The sequence below is a fragment of the Erpetoichthys calabaricus genome, chromosome 16 (genome assembly GCF_900747795.2).
Source record: "Erpetoichthys calabaricus chromosome 16, fErpCal1.3, whole genome shotgun sequence".
NCBI classification, from domain to species: Eukaryota; Metazoa; Chordata; class Cladistia; order Polypteriformes; family Polypteridae; genus Erpetoichthys; species Erpetoichthys calabaricus.
In genome coordinates, this window is record NC_041409.2 from 8,509,072 (window position 1) to 8,528,175 (window position 19,104).

General features: G+C 37.1%; 1 protein-coding gene across 14 annotated transcripts in view; it reads left to right on the forward strand.

Moving 5' to 3' along the window:
- nrxn3a (neurexin 3a) overlaps positions 1-19,104 on the forward strand; it is a 1,637,233-nt gene that overhangs the window by 466,862 nt on the left and 1,151,267 nt on the right. For all 14 annotated transcript variants that reach the window (XR_007933698.1, XR_007933699.1, XM_051920149.1 and 11 more), the window contains one exon: positions 6,515-6,898. Coding sequence is in view for 12 of the 14 variants with exons in the window: in XM_051920149.1 (XP_051776109.1) it covers positions 6,515-6,898 (384 nt within the window). In the remaining 2 variants the exon portion in view is untranslated. The remainder of the gene's footprint in view (positions 1-6,514; positions 6,899-19,104) is intronic.

The window sequence follows — 19,104 nt, forward strand, 5'->3', positions numbered from 1 at the left end:
TTGATAACAGTTCTTTACAATTATAATCTGCAGATAATATTACAACCCCAATTCCGAAAAAGTTGGGATGCTATGTAAAATGTAAATTAAAACAATGGAATGATTTGCAAATTTCATAAACCCGTATTTTATTCACAACAGAACATAGAAAACATGTCAGATGTTTAATCTGAGAAAATGTACCATTTAAAGAAAAGAATAAGGTCATTTTGAATTTGATGGCAGCAACACATCTCAAAAAAGTTGGAACAGGACCATATTTACCACTGTGTAGCATCCCCTCTTCTTTTAACAATAGTCCGTACACATCTGGGAACTGAGGAGACCATTTGCTGGACTTTTGGGACAGGAATTTTATTCCATTCTTGTCTGATATACAGGTATAGGATTCTAGCTGCTCAACAGTCCTGGGTCATCTTTGTTGTATTTTTTGTTTCATGAAGCACCAAATGTTTTCAACTGGTGCAATCGGAAGGTTGCCGGTTCGAATCCCGTAAATGCCAATAGGGACTCTGCTCTGATGGGCCCTTGAGCAAGACCCTTAACCTGCAATTGCTGAGCGCTTTGAATAGTGAGAAAAGCACTATATAAATGCAAAGAATTATTACTATGAAGCCATTATGTTGTAATAGATACATTGTGTGGTTTAGCATTGTCTTGTGAAATATGCAAGGCCTTCCCTAAAAAAGACGTCATCTGGATGGGAGCATATGTTGCTCTAAAACCTGTATATACCTTTCACCATTGATGGTGCCTTTCCAGATGTGCAAGCTGCCAATTCCATCGGCACTAATGAACCCCATACCATCAGAGATGCAGGCTTTTGAACTGAGCGCTGATTGCAAGCCGGATGATCCCTCTCCGCTTTAGTCAGTAGGATGCGGTATCCATTTTTTCCAAAAAGAAATTCAAATTTTGATTTGTCTCACCACAGAACAGTTTTCCACTTTGCCTTAGCACGTTTTAAATGGGCTTTGGCCCAGAGAAAACGGTAGCGTTTCTGGATCATGGTCACATATGAATTCTTCTTTTCATGACAGAGCTTTAACCTGCATTTGTGGATATCACGGTGAACTGTGTTCATATCCTTTCTCAAGGTAAAACTGCAACAATAAACTAATTCGTAGTTGAAGTTGCATGGAATGTTTCTCCACTTTAAGATAGGAGAGGTCATAAATTTGCCAATTCTTTCCAAAGGGATATTTTGAAATTTCAAATCTTTGTACAGTGTGGTCTGTTTGAGATTTCTCAACTTAAATTGATATCTCAAGAAAGATTCTTGAAGAATAAGTGTGTTACAATAAAAAAATCAAACAGTCCGTGGTGGAGTGAGTTATTTCATGCAGACTGAGAAAGACAGACAGGCAGACATGGCTATTGCAATAGGTGCTTCTCACATTATATGCAATTGCATTTAAAAACTGCACTGAAAATACATTTCAGAAAAACCAGCCAAGAAAACAGATCCAGAAGTCCAGAAAATGGCAATATATATGGCTTGCTCATAGTATCACATACACACATGTGTACGTTAGGCATGACCCTAACAAATTATGACACTAAACTAACCAAATAATGACACTAAACTAACCAGAGTGGTGGATTTGATAATGTTATCAAACAAATAAATATGAAAAATAAGCATAATAAGGTCAAAATATGATAACCTCAAATTAGCCAAGTAACCGATATACTAGGTTGGGGCTAAAATCAGCATAAGGCTCCTAAGTGCTCTGGGATAGTATCTGTTTGCTGCCTCATCCTAAATAATCAAAGTACGTTAAACAGGTACATCCACTGCAGTTTACCCAAAATAGCAGCTGCCATCATATTGTATATTGTATTACGCGTGTCTCCTTCACAGCTGGTGTTTTTACCTTTTTCTTTTCCTACAAGACCAATTTACACATAGCAGTCATTTTAAATTAACTTGAAAGGTCGAACAAATATAACAAGGCTCAGTTTTTAAAACCTTTATTCTTGTTCGATTAAATATCATCCTTTTAAATACAATATACCCATGTGTACTTCCAAATGAGCTTCCAGCAGTATGACTGCATAAAGTGGTGCCTTAAAAAATGGAACTTTAATGCAAACAAGAGCAGGCTAGTGATGGTTATGAACGAAAGTGTGAACTAAATAATTTAGCACAGGAGCATCAGTGATGGCAATCAGATAAATATGTGCTAAGAGCGGATTACATCTTGCTTCTCGGTGCTGTCCTGTTTTGCCCCAATGGATACTTGGTCGTCCCCAGCTGCTAGTCTTGGATCAATAAAACTTTCTGGGGTTACTTATTAATGATCCATTTAATAATAATAATAATAATAATAATAATAATAATAATTAAAAATTATTTTCTCCGGGCAGCTGACAAGGGACTTTTATCAATTCTTGTGCTTCTTGACCTCAGCTCTGCATTTGACACCATATCTCACCAGATACTTTTGAAACGTCTAGCTAGTTTTGGAGTCTGTGGCCTTGTCCTTCAGTGGTTTTCTTCCTACCTCACTGATAGGAAGCAATTTGTTCAAATGAAGGGCTTTAAATCTGAGAAAGCAGTCGTTACTCAGGGAGTTCCGCAGGGTTCTGTTTTGGGGCCGCTTCTTTTTCTTATTTATATCTTCCCAATAGGTAATATCTTCTGGCACCATGGTATTAGGTTTCATTGCTATGCTGATGACACACAGCTATATCTATCCACTAAATCCACTTCTGTTTTTCCTCCAGATGCCCTTATGGCATGTCTCCAAAACATAAAGACATGGATGACTCACAATTTTCTCCAACTAAACAGCAATAAAACTGAGGTGCTCCTCATTGGCTCTAAATCTACACTTGCTAAGGTTAACCATTCTTCTATTTTTATCAACAATATTAACACAAACATTTCTTCCCAAGTTAAGAGCCTGGGCGTTATTCTTGACAGTACTCTTTCTTTTTCTTCCCATATAAGTACCATTTCTTGGACTGCCTTCTTCCATCTCCGAAACAATTCTAGACTTCACTCTGTTCTCACCCAGCATAATACTGAAGTACTGGTCAATGCCCTAGTCACCTCACGTATAGATTACTGTAACGCTATTCTATCTGGCATTCCACAAAAACGTATTCATTGCTTACAGCTTGTTCAAAATTCTGCTGCCAGGATAATAACCTGTTGTAAATCCACTGAACATATTACACCGATTCTCTCTCAACTTCACTGGCTTCTTGTTAACTACAGAATACAATACAAAATACTACTCTGAACATTTAAAGCTCTCCACAACCTCACTCCTCCCTACCTCACTGATCTCCTCCAGATTTACACTCCTCTCGTGTACTCAGATCTTCATCTGCAGCTCGACTTTCTGTACCACACATCAAACTCAGTTCTATGGGAGCTCGAGCGTCTCTCATAGTGCTCCTCAACTCTGGAATTCTCTTCCCTCTCATATTCGTCAACGTGATTCAATAGCACAGTTTAAAACTACTCTCAAAACTTATCTTTTCAAGCTGGCATATCAATTGTGAATTCTACACCTTTACTGCCTGTCATATGTGTTTGTTTACTAATTATTGCTTTGTGATTTATCATTTTCTTGTTTTTATTTTATTAATTGATGTTTAACTTTATTGTAAGGTGACCTTGAGTGATAAGAAAGGCGCCTATTAAATAAAATGTATTATTATTATTATTATTATTATTATTATTATTATTCATTTAGTTAACTCACTTAATTTAGATTTAGTGTTGCAGGCAGAATCAGGCCCATGGATTGATTGAGCCAACCCTGAATGTTGCACTAGTCCATTATAGGTGAACAACACATTCTCACTCACTCACACCGCTTCTCTTTAGATAGATAGATAGATAGATAGATAGATAGATAGATAGATAGATAGATAGATAGATAGATAGATAGATAGATAGATAGATAGATAGATAGATAGATAGATAGATAGATAGATAGATAGATAGATAGATAGATAGATAGATAGATAGATACTTTATTAATCCCAAGGGGAAATTCACATTTATCCCTCTCATACCTAATCTTTGGTATGTGGTTGAGAAAACTGGTATAAAACCTGCATAGTCAGGGTAGAACTTGCTAACTCAACAATGACAGTGAGCAAGCCAGGACTCAAACACACTCATTTAGGAGATAATGTGAGCAGTCTAGTAACTGTGCCACCCACTATTACTATCATTTCCAAGGCAACTTGCAAACATCATGATACAATATATCTGAATAGTTGGCAATGGCTTTGAAAGTTAATATGCTTTTGAAAGCAATGGTAGTCAGAGCACAAGATGCTCTTAGAGCCATAATAGGACCCTCCGGTTCATAGTAGGTTTGGTCCATTTGAGCCCTACTGCAGTTTTCCCTCACAAAATCTCAATAATGACAGTGAGGTGATTTCACACAACACCGCCTTGCCGAATCTGGGTCACTTCACCAATGTAACTGGGTTGTCAATGTTCAAACACTGTTCTCCAACCCTCACACCCAATCAACCCCAAGTTGAACTCCATCGGTTTGAATGATTGACTACGTTTCTGACTAAAAAGGGTGTCTCTTCCTTGTAGAGAGCGTGTTCTGTTTAAGCTCTGCTGGACTTGCAATATAACAAGAAAAAGATAGACCGACAAAGGTTGAGTGGAATGGAAAAATGTGTTTAGGTGTCCAATTTATATACCTAAGAACTCCACTGGTGTTGTGTGAAGGAAATTTCCTTACTCTTCTGTAAAGTTCCAAGGCCTCATTTTAAGAACTAGCCTGCTGCCAAAGTGTTCCGTATTATTTATAGCTAGCTTCTCCATATGTGATGAAACCCCTGCTCCCATAATCTCCACCATTTCAAGTCAGTGAGGATCCTTTACTCTAATAGATGCACTGACAAGACCCTGTGGTATTTCATGGTAATCCAGTATGGGACTAATTTGAATAATAAAACACAAACCTTTATCATGTTCAAGTTTAATGGCTCATATAATTCTCTGTCTGACAAAGGCAACTTGGAGCTTTATTGAATGTATGCTGAAACATTTCAGAGAGATTTCTTGTTATAGCTTTGAAAACTGGCTACTCTAATTGCCTTTGAGTCTTAGGAGTTGACAATTACTTTACTGGCAATCATTAAATAAGTCTTGTCTTATGTAAGAGCTCAGCTGACCTTGCAGAGACACGAGGGAATAAGAGCTGAACAGAAGATGAGGTGAAATCAAATTGCCGGCATGCCATTACAAGATTATATGTATTGATCTCTGCTCCCTGTGGTGTGGACTTTTGAAAACTTTTGGTTTGGTAGTTTCCAGCGATTAGAGTCCTATCTTCAAAATAAATAAAACCAAGAGAACCTCTGTTAGAGAAATTGACTTTCTGTAAAAATCATGAGTGCATATTTGCTTAAGACATCATAATTTGCTGCAGCGGTAGATCCACAGAAAAGGCCCAGCAGCCGCCATCCACTTATTAAACAGTTGAGCTCTTCGCTTGGAAGCCTCTTTCTGCCCAAAAGGATTAGCTGAGGCAACAAGGCAGTGAGAAAGTACTATGTCTGTTTGTTCATTCCATCTATGGGGACTCTGGTGGTGGAAACAAAGGAAACAGAAGAAAATCTGACCTGAGAAGCTGATATATGAGTGGCATTTGCTTAACCTTTATAAAGTGCCTTTGTAAGTACTGAAATAATTTAATTCTAATCCTAAATGACGCAAGAGCTGTGGCATGCTCCCTCAGCTGATTCCCTTATTGATATAAAGTGGGGCTTCTTGTACAGAATGGTGCCTTTATATAATAAAGCTCTTCCTACCTGACCTCCAGTTTATTAACTATTGTTCTTTATAAGAGCATTTGTTCATAAAACATGGAGTACATAACTAGGCTTGTGCTTCAAAAATCATATTTTTCATCAATAGCAAGGAGTTTAACCAAAATTTTACCACAGTACTTTGCAACAACCTCATTTGGATGGCATTATTGAATAGTGTATAGCACTTGATTTGCTATCCATTTCATTTCATAATTCATAATTTCATAACCATCTCATAATTCAAATTGCAACAAGAGGACGCCCTGCCCTGGGTTTGTTTCCTGCCTTGAGCCCTGTGTTGGCTGGGATTGGCTCCAGCAGACCCCCGTGACCTTGTGTTAGGGTATAGCGGGTTGGATAATGGATGGATGGATGGAGGATTCAAATAATTATATAAATTCTTTACAAATTGGGAGTTGGCTGGTAATTACATCGTTATTTTTGAAAAGTATAACATATGAAGGATAAAAATGAAACTTAATATAGTGAGGTGTATGATGGGATTAGGAAATTAAGCCGATACAGAGAGAACGTAACACAACCTTGAGTGATCCTGACCTTGTATTGGGGCTACCAAAGTTTTGCAGCTTTACAGGATTTTTGACTGTTACAGAGAAGTACACTCTGAAATGTTCAGTATTAAAAGTTTGTAATGCCAAGTGGGCACAAGTGTAGGTTTTTAAACATGTTTTGCTTTTTTGATTTTTTTCAGGAACTATAACTGTTAACAATCTGCGGATTCCTTTTACCGCCAGTGGAGAAAATGAAATTCTTGATTTGGAAGGAGACATGTATCTAGGCGGACTACCAGAAAATCGGGCGGGCCTCATCTTGCCTACAGAGCTGTGGACTGCCATGCTTAATTACGGCTATGTGGGGTGCATTCGAGATCTGTTCATCAATGGACAAAGCAAGGATATCCGCCAGATAGCAGAAGCACAAAATGGTGCTGGCATAAAGCCGCTGTGTTCGAAGATCAACTCTAAACAATGTGAAAGCTATCCATGTAAAAACAACGCAGTGTGCAAAGAAGGTTGGAACCGATTCATCTGTGACTGCACTGGGACTGGGTACTGGTCGAGAACATGTGAGAAAGGTAAGCTGAACTTTTACTGTAGTAGTGCATTTTGTGGAAGGAGTTACCAAACATTTTGGCACTTGTTGAATATTTGGCAATGTATTCATTTTAAAAAATGCTTGCGCATTGTGACTCATATGGTAATTGTTTAAAATGAATTCAAATGGGGTTGACATTGTGTGTATGCATTTATTTATTTATTCTTGAACTTCTCAAAGTGGACTCCCGCTTGACTCAAAAATTACACTGCAAAGTATCATACCTAAGAGATCTTTCTAAATTTATATGTGTAGCTGAATTGCAGTTTCACATTTTTCTGGACCAACAAAATTTATTCCACAAATCTTGCTCTTGACTTTTCAATATTCCAATACAAATTCTACATGTTATTCTTTTGCTCTAACACATTCTGTGGAGGTTGCTCTTTACTTACCTCTATGTATTATTTGAAAATTAAAATAATTATTACATTTTGACTTTGTGGTCCCAGTGAGAACAGGAAAATCCAAGATAATCTCTTGAAATATTTGTCATGAATTACCTAATGTCCATAATTACAGTCCTAAGCAATAGTAAGCTGTGTGCGATGTAATTGACTGTTAAACTTTAAACGACCTAATATTAGTTTTGTTTTATTCTCTGGAATTTTGTATAATAGACAGAGTAGTATAATGTTCAATAAAATAATTGTAAAAACAAACCTTGGCTTACACCTAAATGTAATAAAGAGTGAAACATTTATGAAACCCTTACCATTCAAACTGTGGTGATAAATAGCTATCTTAGCTTTCTAGGTTTCCATTTTAATACTGTAATATATGGGATATTTTGTTCATTTATTGTTTTTTTCTATAATCACAATGTGACTAGTGATAGTATTTAATTTTGTTTTTTTTTTTTTTGCAAACTAATTCACTTTCTGGTCCCGTCACTCTGTGTGTGTTTGCTTGTGCTTTCCCTGTCAATAGACATTTCTCTCTCAGTACTCAGATTTCAACGCACATCACAAAGATGAGAAGGTTGGTAGTGGATGTAATGGTGTCTTGTGATGGGCCAAAACCCAATTCTTGAAGAGTTTCAGACATGCATCCCATGCTGCTGTATTTTCATTAAAAGTTGAGCTTTAGAAACATTTGGTGAAACAGCATAGAAATATCTCAGAATGAAGTTAGAAGCAACCATTAACTAAAAGAGGATTGAACCAGAAAACTAAATTGTTTTTTGACATATTAAATTTGTTTTAATCAGGGTCATGGCTACAATGCTGGCCTTTGGTATAGTGTCTTTTTATAAATTAAATTGCTAAATCTCATTAAAATTTCAGAATAGCATATTGTAAACCTTGCCTAGTCATATGAATCTCAGATTACCAAATAGCTTGCCATGATTCTCAAGTACAACATCAATTCTGAAAATGTCTTGTGATATGACTGGGTGGATACTTAGATATTATCAGTGGTGAGATGCCTAAGAAAACTGTATGATGAACTGCGAATAGGAGAGTAGAAAAGCCGTTAAAACTTTTTGCGTGCCACTTTGGTACCCTGTTTAATGGATGCTGAAATTTCCCCAAAGGGAATGCTGAACATTTTGTATTAGGACAGAACTGTCAATATCGTATAATAAAATGGAATGTGTTCCTGTTAAAGTGTAGTTTTCAAGATGAGCGGTCCTCCTTGAGAGCTGATCCTAAAATGAATGTCTGCTTCTGGTTGTGTGGCTTGTTATATACTGCAGGAACTTGAAGGGCCAGAACTTCTGGTGGAGTGGGGAAAATGACGTCACGGTTTCTAAAGGAAAAGAGGGAAAGGCAGTTAACTTACTGTGTCACCCCCTTATCCATCCCCATCATTTTTACTCCACATGTTGGACAATGGAAAATTCCATTTTCAGCCATTTCTGTGGCACTGAAAGTGATATGCACTGTATTAATGCATACTGTATATATCTGTTTAATATGTCATTCTGATGGCTTCAGTCTGTTGGGCATATTCAGCATTACTTTTAGCAATGTGCCATCAATTAGATTTGTTTTTGCAAAGCATGTACTAAAGAAAACCACTGAATTTTTCATTCCAACATATGGTGCTTCACAAACGTTAGCATTGCTATTAAGAATCCTCTACTGTCATACAGCAGAAGGCAAAAGACAAACTGACCCTTTAATGTAATAGACGAAAATGTATATATTAAAAAAAACAAAGAAATAAAAAAGAGTGATAAAGGAAGTACTTCTCTCATTAGATGTAAATGTTTGGCCTACTGTCATTAATGTAACAAAAATGTGAGCAGTAGTATACAATGTAAATCTACAAACACCTATAAAGAGGGCACACTGGCCTCCCAGTACCTGAGTTTGAGACCCCTGTGGCCATACCATCAGCTACTTCAGACTAGGACAGTCAATGTCCTCCAATGGGATTGTTATGTCCTCTATCTTTTTTTTATTTTGTATCTTTTTTTCTATTTAGAATTTCATTTCTTATGTTATAGAGTCACTTGTGTACAGTATGTGATCTGTTAGAATGAAAATACAAGGCTTTTTATTAGTACACTTGACAAATGCTTTGGAGAAAACATGTCGAGAATGACACCTGTGAGTGATGTCTCTTGTATTACAGCCTACAGTTGCTTTCTGTTGACTTCATTTCAATTAGGTGACACTTCTGCAGTTAAGTTTATATTCCACATGAATCGTAAAATTTGTGTATAAAAATACACAATAGTGGTAGATAATGAAAAAATAAAGAATAAATAAGCTCAACACTATTAGACACTGAAACCTCAATAAAGTGAACACATAGTGCCCAAAACAAAAGTTCTGGCTCTTCTGAGCATTCATAAACAGGCTTGAACCCTTTTCTAATCCAGTAAAGTATCCTTTCTACTTTTCCACCCTTCACTGGTCAACAAGCATTTTGTTACTGGGATTCTTGGGGGATTCTGTACTTTAACAAATTTCACTTGCTGACTAAAATCTGAAAACCGTTTCCGTCCAGCACGTCCCATTTTTTAGTTATGATGTTCCAGGTCTTGGACAACTAGGGTGACTGAACAGTAAAGGCGAAGCGTTTCAGCATTTAAGAAATAAGTCTGGTCTTGAGAAAAGTGAAGCCAAAATTAAGGAAGGTGTTTTTTTTTGCCCCTGAAATCCGTGAACTGATGCTTGACGATGAGTTCAAAAGGAAACTGAAGCCCACTGAATCAGCACCCTCATTCGTGCGGGTTGTCCAGAATTTTCTTGACAGTCACAGAGCAGAGAATTATACTGAGCTTGTGGAGAATATGCTGAAAGTATATTAGCTTACGGGAGCCAGAATGTCACAGAAGACGCATTTTTTACATTCTCATCTCGACTTTTTTCCACCAAATCTAAGCGATGTTAGAGATGAGCATGGGGAAAGATTTCATCAAGATAGAAAGGTGATGGAAAACTGATATCGGGGAAAAATTCACTCCGAGCATGATGGGTGACTGTTGGTTCTTGGAAAGAGAGACGGATGTGCAGTACAAGCGCAAAAGCGAGTGCCTCCAACATTTCTGGGCACGCTGACCTCACTTTTATATTGAGGTAAATTGACATAAATATGCTTTAACGTGTCTCTGGTATCGTCTTCTGGTTTGTTTTCAGAATAAACACATCAAAAAAATTTTGGTGGGACAGAGTCCAAACTCCAGATATCATGTTGATATATTATATTGATATTCAATGGAACGTCAATGATGTGTATTTCAAAAACCTGACGTGTTAGCTTAATTATGATTTCATATATGAAATCAGTGTAAAAAACTTAATAAAGAGATGCTCTGAAGTTCCCAGAAGCAAACAAAAAATATTTTTTGTAGACCAGTGTTATCTACCACAACAAAACATTTTCTTTTCATGTCTGTCCTTCCTCTTTCTCACACTCTTCTGTTATGGCCCTAGCCTTACAGGGCCTTTACAGCAAGTCATATCTTTATCTATCCATTTCCTTTAAGGGATGCCTTTATCACAGTCCTCTAGTTCACCATATCAGGCACCTTAGCTATTGTTGGGGAGATACCAGAACATCTGAAAAAATATTGCCGGTTGCATCAATGAAACCAGATTTTTCACATGTTCTTGTGCTTTGGAAACACATACTTAAGAAAGTTTTTATTGCAAAGGAGTGAAAGTAAAAAATGGTTACTGCTCATTCCTGTAGCGTTGAATTACATCTGAGTATGAGTGAAGAAGAGGAAAGATCATGTGGAGATCTTCTATCTTTTCAATTTAGTTTGCCGTATTAAAACTCATGAGCTGTTTGGCTATTCTAGTACTCCTGGCTGTGATACATTCTTTTTTTTGACAGTTCTAATTTAATTTGATTTATTTCTGGAACATATGCTTGTTTATTTCTGATTTTTATGTATTTTGCTGTTTTTCTAGCAACACAATGTTGTGCTCTGTTTTTTGGGTGGTTGACACCATTTTGCTATTATGTTTGCATGGATGTGGCCTTGTTGCTTGCTACTGTTATGTTCATTTCCAGTCAGACAATTTTTTTGTTCAACTTTTTGTCTTTTTTTTCTGTGTTTTGATCTTCTCATCTGCTCCAAACATTTTGTTTGACTTGCCCTTTACAGTGCATTCCAACCCTCTGTGGTGCATATTAAAACAACAGTTCCTCTCATGTATTCACTACACTGTCAACAACACTGGACTGGAAAAGTAATGTACAAAACAGATGGATGATGATAGATGACCAATTTAGATATTACAATAATGTATGATAACAAGAGAAACACTGTAAGATATATTCTTGACTGTGCCCTCTATTTACTCCAGCATGCCGCCTTTGAAATTGCACACGCAAGTCTATCTTTCATTAACATGCTTTACAATGATGAACAAGCTTTTATCAATGTTTTGCTTAATATTTTGATTTATAAAGTATTAATTGTAAATTTAGACATACTTTATATTGTTAATGTATTTTAAAATTATACATGTATTAGTTGACATCTTGGAAAGGAAAGGTGTCGTTTGAATGATAACTCCTGCAGCTTTACTGTTCAAAGGAATATTTCCTCCCAATGAGTTCCACTCCTGTCCAGCTCCCAAACTGGACTCTTGTGCTGTGTCTCAAGGAGAGTTTATTTTTTTTTCCATGAAAAACAGGAATCTTGTTAGCTTTCACAAATGTAAAATACTCTGTTTTATGTATATTCCCATATAGTGCCTTATGTGTGTATACACTGTATAGCATATACATTATTTGGACTTTTGTTTGGCTTAAAACTGCAAAATGCTAATGGTTTTTGCCAGTTCATTTTTATTTTGTCATTGCAGACTTTTCCTTGCCAAGGGCAAGACATTAACCTTCCAGACTTTCCATATTTGACAAATGCCAGGGTAATGTTGTGTGAACTAGCCTTCTGGGTAGTTTTGCTTTGCAAAGGGCTATGTCTGCAAGGGGAATCACAAAAATGCTCTGACTGCTCAAAGCCACAAGGCCATTAAACATGTAGTGGGTGGTTATTAGTCTATTATTAGGTCTTTTTCAAACCATCTTATTGAAAATAAATTACTTGCATTTTGTGCAAAACAATTTTACAATTTTCCTTTTGCAGAGGGAGGGTCCATACAGAGATGCTTTTAGGATCTCCTGAGGTTTGAAAAACGTTTGTCACTTACATTGTATTCATTACTTTTCTACCCTTTTCTGGTTACTCCTAATTAATGTTATTACGTCATTTTGATAAATGTATTTTTCACTCTAATTCTGCAGATGTAATTGCAAACATAATTTTTGATTTTCATTTTTACAAGGAGCACAGTTATAAACTACAAATAGTAGATTAATTCGGTTGTATGAATAAGGATCCTTTAACACTGCAATTTCCCATTGAGACCAATGATGTATACATGTATGTAAATACTCTATCTATCTATCTATCTATCTATCTATCTATCTATCTATCTATCTATCTATCTATCTATCTATCTATCTATCTATCTATCTATCTATCTATCTATCTATCTATCTATCTATCTATCTATCTATCTATCTATCTATCTATCTATCTATCTATCTATCTATCTATCTATCTATCTATCTATCGTGGCTGGTGATAAGGAAGCAGTCAGAAGCAGGGAGAAATGCTGGGGGACCACCCTATTAACCCTGTGATTATAAAAAGATTAAAAAAAAGGGTGATTAAGTGCCCAACTGAAAAGACACTAATTTAAGTCTGTTTTGCAAGCTTTCTCACTCTCTGCTGTCTCTCTCTGGTACGCATCTCTGACTCTTAGTGAATTCAGGTCCAGGTCTGCTTAAAGAGGCCAACGTCTCTGTGCCATCAGTTTATATAGATGAGCCAGAAAGGGTAGGACTTGTTCCAAAAGTCATGGTGGGGCAGGAGTGCCGTCACTGGGCATCTTTTCTGGGCTGTGGAGAAAGGACAGGGTGCCATTAGCATTCCCTCATCCCCTCAGTCGGGCTTATCTGGGGAATCCCGGACACGCATGTGTGACACTCTCAGCCTATTTATTGTGAACATCAGGGGTCGCTGTTGCCCCATTAGACCCAACAGACATACGCTGACACCGAGTAAAAGCACCAACAAGTATTTTTCTTATTCTTTTTTTTTCCCTCTGTAGTGCCTCCAAAGCACCCTAGCCACAGCAAACAGGTAATGCAATATCTATATATAATCTTCATTTGGATCTTGATCTTTGTTTGTCCGCGAATGAATTAGAAGAAGAAGCACTAGATGGCAGTAGAGAAACAGCTAAAACATAGGCATTGCATTAAGAATCTCCTCCAGGCTTATAGGACTGAAGACTGTAGTACTCCAGTCACACCTCAAAACACAGACATTCAAACTAAACAAATTGTTGTGCTTTAAATTAACTAATCTTTATATATAATCATTTGGATCTTGATCATTGTTTGTCAGCGAATTCCACGCATGCGTAGACCACCTTCCAGTTTAGTACGTTGTTGTTACTCATGTATGTCAACAATGTGCCGGAATAACGAAAGGGGTGGTGGACAGTGTTACGCTGGTTAGCTCCTGAGGCCTGGTTAGAGAATGAGATTGCCGAAGATAAAAGGTACGTGCCTACGTAACATATGAATAAAAGAAAGACAGAAGGTAAAATGAATGACAACGTAACGGCACGTTCCGGAAATTATTATTGTTACGTTGTAGCTGGCGAGTGCTGCGCGTCTCACAGCTGTACCCTGGCTTGCTCACATGTCAGTGAAGTGATCCCTATTTATGCTTTAAAGAGCCTGGATACCTATGTGTCCCCCTTTTATAACCATTGTTCCGTGTATATTGCCTTACTCTTTGGATTGCCACAAAGCAACCTGCGAGATTGGAGAAAGGTTGAGAAGAGATTGTGAGAGGAAACGACAGCGTCGTGAAAATGAGATGGACTGTGAACGGAGAGAAGCAGAAATGCTCCTACACCACCACATAATTACTATTCGGACAGTGATTCCAAGTAGGCTGTTCCTATCGAATCAATGTCCAAGGGTTTTATTTTGTAATTTTGTTTCCCTTATAAAAAATCATAATGCTGTGTGATGAAGGGCCCAGTTCACGACTGGCAGCCGCGTTTAAACAAGGAGCCCTTCACAGACAACTTTAACACGCACAATGTAGTTGGGCGCACATGGCTAGTAATAAATAAACACAATACTTTTTCTCCTCTTCTCCCAGCTGCTCTGTCACACTCCCTCCCAACTCCGGCTCACCTGCTGGGTTTCCCACCTTTAAATAGTCTTTGACCCGGAAGTGCTTCTGTCCTTCCGACCACGTGACTGGTTGGCACTTCCGGGTCTAAGAAAGAACAGGAATTTTCTTCATCCCAGAAGTACTTCGGGGCTATACTGAAAGAACACATCCCCAAGTCCTTTGACAGCTCGTCCTGGTGGCACCCATAGCACCCAGCAGGGCTGTGTGTCCGAACTCCATGTCCCATAGTGCCCTGCAGGAATCTGGGGTACCACTGCACTCCAGGGAAGCTGCCATCTAGTGTCTTGGGAGAAGCAATGTTGACAAGTAGCTGCATTCCCCCATCCTTCTATTCCAGGGGCGTCCCGGCTTGGTTGAGCTGCCGGCCATCCATCACACTATCTGTATACCTACAGTATCTAATATAGTGCCCTTCTATCTCAATTTGACACATTAACAAATGACACATAATGTTTAAGCTGATTTTTGTTTTTTCAGGTGCACAGAGACGTCATCGTAGACTTTGACAGTAATACTTCTAGCTCCTCAATAGTGCTCTTAACCTGGCTAGATGTTATCACAGGTGTTTTCTTCACCAAGGAAAGAATTGTATGATCATTTGCTTTAGTTGTCTTCCGTGGTCTCCCAGGCCTTTTGGTGTTGCTGAGCTCCCCATTGCATTCCTCCTTGTTAAGAATTTACCAAATTGTTGATTTAGGTTTATTTGGTTTTTTCAGCCTCCTCCACTTGCATTGACACCTCTTTGGACCTCATGATCCGGTGAACAAATACCAAATGCAAATTCAGTGCTTTGAATCAACTCCAGACCTTTTATCTACTTACTGTAATTTGTCATGGAATAACGAGTGAATGGGCCACACCTAGCCATGAAACTGCTTGCCAGTCACATGTCCAATTACTTTTGAGGCTCTGAAAATGGAGTCACTCTGTGAAATATGTCTTTAATTTCTGAAAGCTTAATGCAATACCTAATGCAAACCCCATAAATTAAACCTGAAAGTCTATATTTCTGTCTGTCACATCTTGATTGCTTAATTTCAAGTCCATTATGGTGGTATACAGAGAAAAAATTACAACAATTGAATCAATGTCCAAATACTGATGCACCTAACGGTATATATACATATACTGTATAATCATGTCCTTTATATTCAATAGGTATTTGCAGGTGTTATATATTTATACCCAGTTACAAGATTTGTTCCTTGATTGACTATTCAGCAAGATAACAACTTGGAGGTAGAATCTGTCCCTGAATCTACTGGTGCAACTGAAGACCCACCTCAACTCATACAATGGTCAATTCGGAAGCCTCAGTTCCCTTGAACACACTTCACTTTCGTGCTCTGCTCTAATTTGCCAGTACCATTTATCTAGCAATATTTTAGCAATAAAAACTTGTATTTTTAATGTTGTGAGCATATGACAGGATGATGGATATGTGGATTTTTCAACTCTAATATCCTGAGATTTTTTTCATGGACATTTATTAATGCTTGATGTTCTTCAGTGTTGGACCCTGCTGGCCCCAATTGTATAAAAATTTTTGTTATCTCTGCTTTCTATGATGTGAGAAAACATTATTTTTCCTGGCCATTGCTGCAAATATCATAGGATAGGTAACAGATAGAAAAAAAAAGTATTTGGGCATTTATTAGTTAAAATGGAGCATAATGATTCAAAAGATGTAAATACATTATCAAAACAGGTCAAAATTTCCCAATCCCTAGCAAGTGCCATAGACTGAATACTGGATAGGTTGAAAGTCTGAAATAGGTGATATATATACAGGGGTTACCGTATGTGCATTTTTTTCCACCAAATTGGGCTATTTTTGAAAGTGTTGTACAGGTAAAAATATCGATTTGGTGGTCTGTGGTTCTAGGGGCTACTTTTAAAATGCACCCACACTGCCCAAACTTTCCTTCCACTGGTCTTTTAGTGCCATTAGGTGAGTTTTCACTTGTTGTTAGGCTGGAAATTTTTGCAGGGCACAAACAACCCTGGAGATACATGGAGATTCCATAAGAGAGGTATAGATGCTTTTTGACTATATTGAAGTAGGATGGTGGGAGGACCATCTATTAATATCCTGTTTGATGTTTTCCATTCTATTACCAAAATGGCGTTTTAACACATCTTTATATTATCTTTTATTGATAATCGACAGTAGTAGTGCAATGAAGATAATCTCCAAGTAAAAAGCAAACTTGTATTCAATTTATCATTTATTTTTTGACTAAAATGGCCCAGTGTGCTTATGGTTGGGCTAAGCCACAGGGTTGTCTTGTTTCTACCTTGTAGCTCATTTTGCCATGTTAGGCTCCAGAATTGAGTAACACAGGTTTGATAATCAATGGATAGCTGGATTGTTTTATGTAGTATAAAAAAATTATTGCACTTTTAATTTTCCATATCCTTAAGACTCAGTTGAGCCCTCAATATTCTGCATGTTGTATTAAACTATCATTTTCAGAGACATTTCTGAGATTTGTAAGAGGAAGGTGTGTAGACAGTACCTAACGTTCACTAATGTTTCAAAGAGATGGATGCTGGAATGACATGTGCCATAAAGAAAGAATTATATTGAATCTTTCTGAAGGTGGCACAGTGAGAGAGTGATTACCACTACTGCCTCATAGCTCCACGGCCCTTGGTTCTGATCACCACCTGCTCACTTAGTGAGAATTAGTTCACTTCCACGTGATTTCTGATTTTGTTTTCCCACATTTTAAATGGAATGTTATTGTATTAATTTATTCAGTAGAAGGGCGCCCTGCTCAGCATTTCTTCCTACCTTGCGCCCAGTATGCTGTACATGCAACCTTCAACTGGATTCAGAAGAATCAGTAATGGATAGATAGGGTCTACATAAGAGCCCTTGAATTCATCTGCTGACCTTTCATGTGTGACTCTGGTACTCATGTTTAGATTCTGATTCGTGTATTGAAGCAAACAGGTTTGTAAAAGAGAATGCATCATTCGAAACTCTGTGGAAAATAATACAAATTTCAAATTTCACATGCATTCTTAGTTAAAAATAGCAAGACTACACAGTAATCCTCTTCCTAATTGCCATTGTTTCTTCTTCACTTTTTCTTAGAACCGTTTTTTCATCCACATTTTACAGAAAACTGCCGTCACCGAGTTGTAATTGCTTTTTGTTTACAGTATGCAGTGCTATTTGAATGTCTGGCACGTCTTCGGTAGTTACAGACACATTTTCTCTACACTTCCCATTTCCAATTTTGTTGTCAGCACAGGGCAAAGTCAAAATGCCATTTCTTGTTCCAATTTTGTAGAACCTCTCTGCATAATGTATTTCAGCAACCTACTTTCTTTTGGTATTTCGAAGTGAGAAAGTTTACCTTTTTAATTTTCAATGATTTCTCAGATAATTATGTCTCTCTTAAATATGTGTTTTTTTTAGGTAGAGTACTAAAGTAAATATTGATTTGGTAAATTATATCACGCATGGTAAAAGGTATTCTAACATTATATACAGACTCTAATTATATACATCACAGAGTAAAAGAGTATATCTAAAGTTGTTAGTATATAGATAGATAGATAGATAGATAGATAGATAGATAGATAGATAGATAGATAGATAGATAGATAGATAGATAGATAGATAGATAGATAGATAGATAGATAGATAGATAGATAGATAGATAGATAGATAGATAGATAGATAGATAGATAGATAGATAGTATAGAGTATATTCTTTGTTTAATATCCAAATGCCAAGGCTTCTTGGTGGGACAGGGGTTAGCTGCTGTCTCACAGCTCCAGACTTACTGGTTTGAGGCCAAGGTTGGTCACTGCATATGTGAGTGTAATTTTTCTGCAGGTACTTCTTCTCTGTCCCTCTCTATCAGATGGTGCGACAATAAGAAGTACTGCAATTACAAAGGAGCGGCAAGAGAAATTCATAATGTCCTGGACAACCTTCAAAATAGAATAAGCAATGGGAGAAATATAGTTAAATGTACACAAGTGCAAATGTATGAGTATACAAAAGGAACATTAATTATAAATACTAGATGTATAAAACCTTATTGAAAGCAATCTCAGAAATATATTTAATGGTTTATGGTAACACAGCCTTTTTGTCATCCACGCATTTAAATAGACAAATAAAATGTACTGTATGTATACTGTAAACACTTTTAAATATAAAGCAAGGAACCTAATTGCCCGACTATGTAATGTGTTATGCAGAAAACAGATATTGGAGTTTTAGAAGCTGTGCAGAGAAAAGTGCATCCTGGGGGCCTCATTTATGAAAATGTGCATAGAATGGTCCTATAATTACATTCCTGAAAGTTCATACAAACAATTTACAAAATATCTGTATACAAAAATAAATCTTCCTACATCCTTCCTACTCATTGCCTCTTTAGAAGTCACAAATCATCTTAAATTTGTGCTCATGTGAATGATTGTGTTGTTTCTGCTCAAAGTATTCTTGCATGATAGAATATAATCA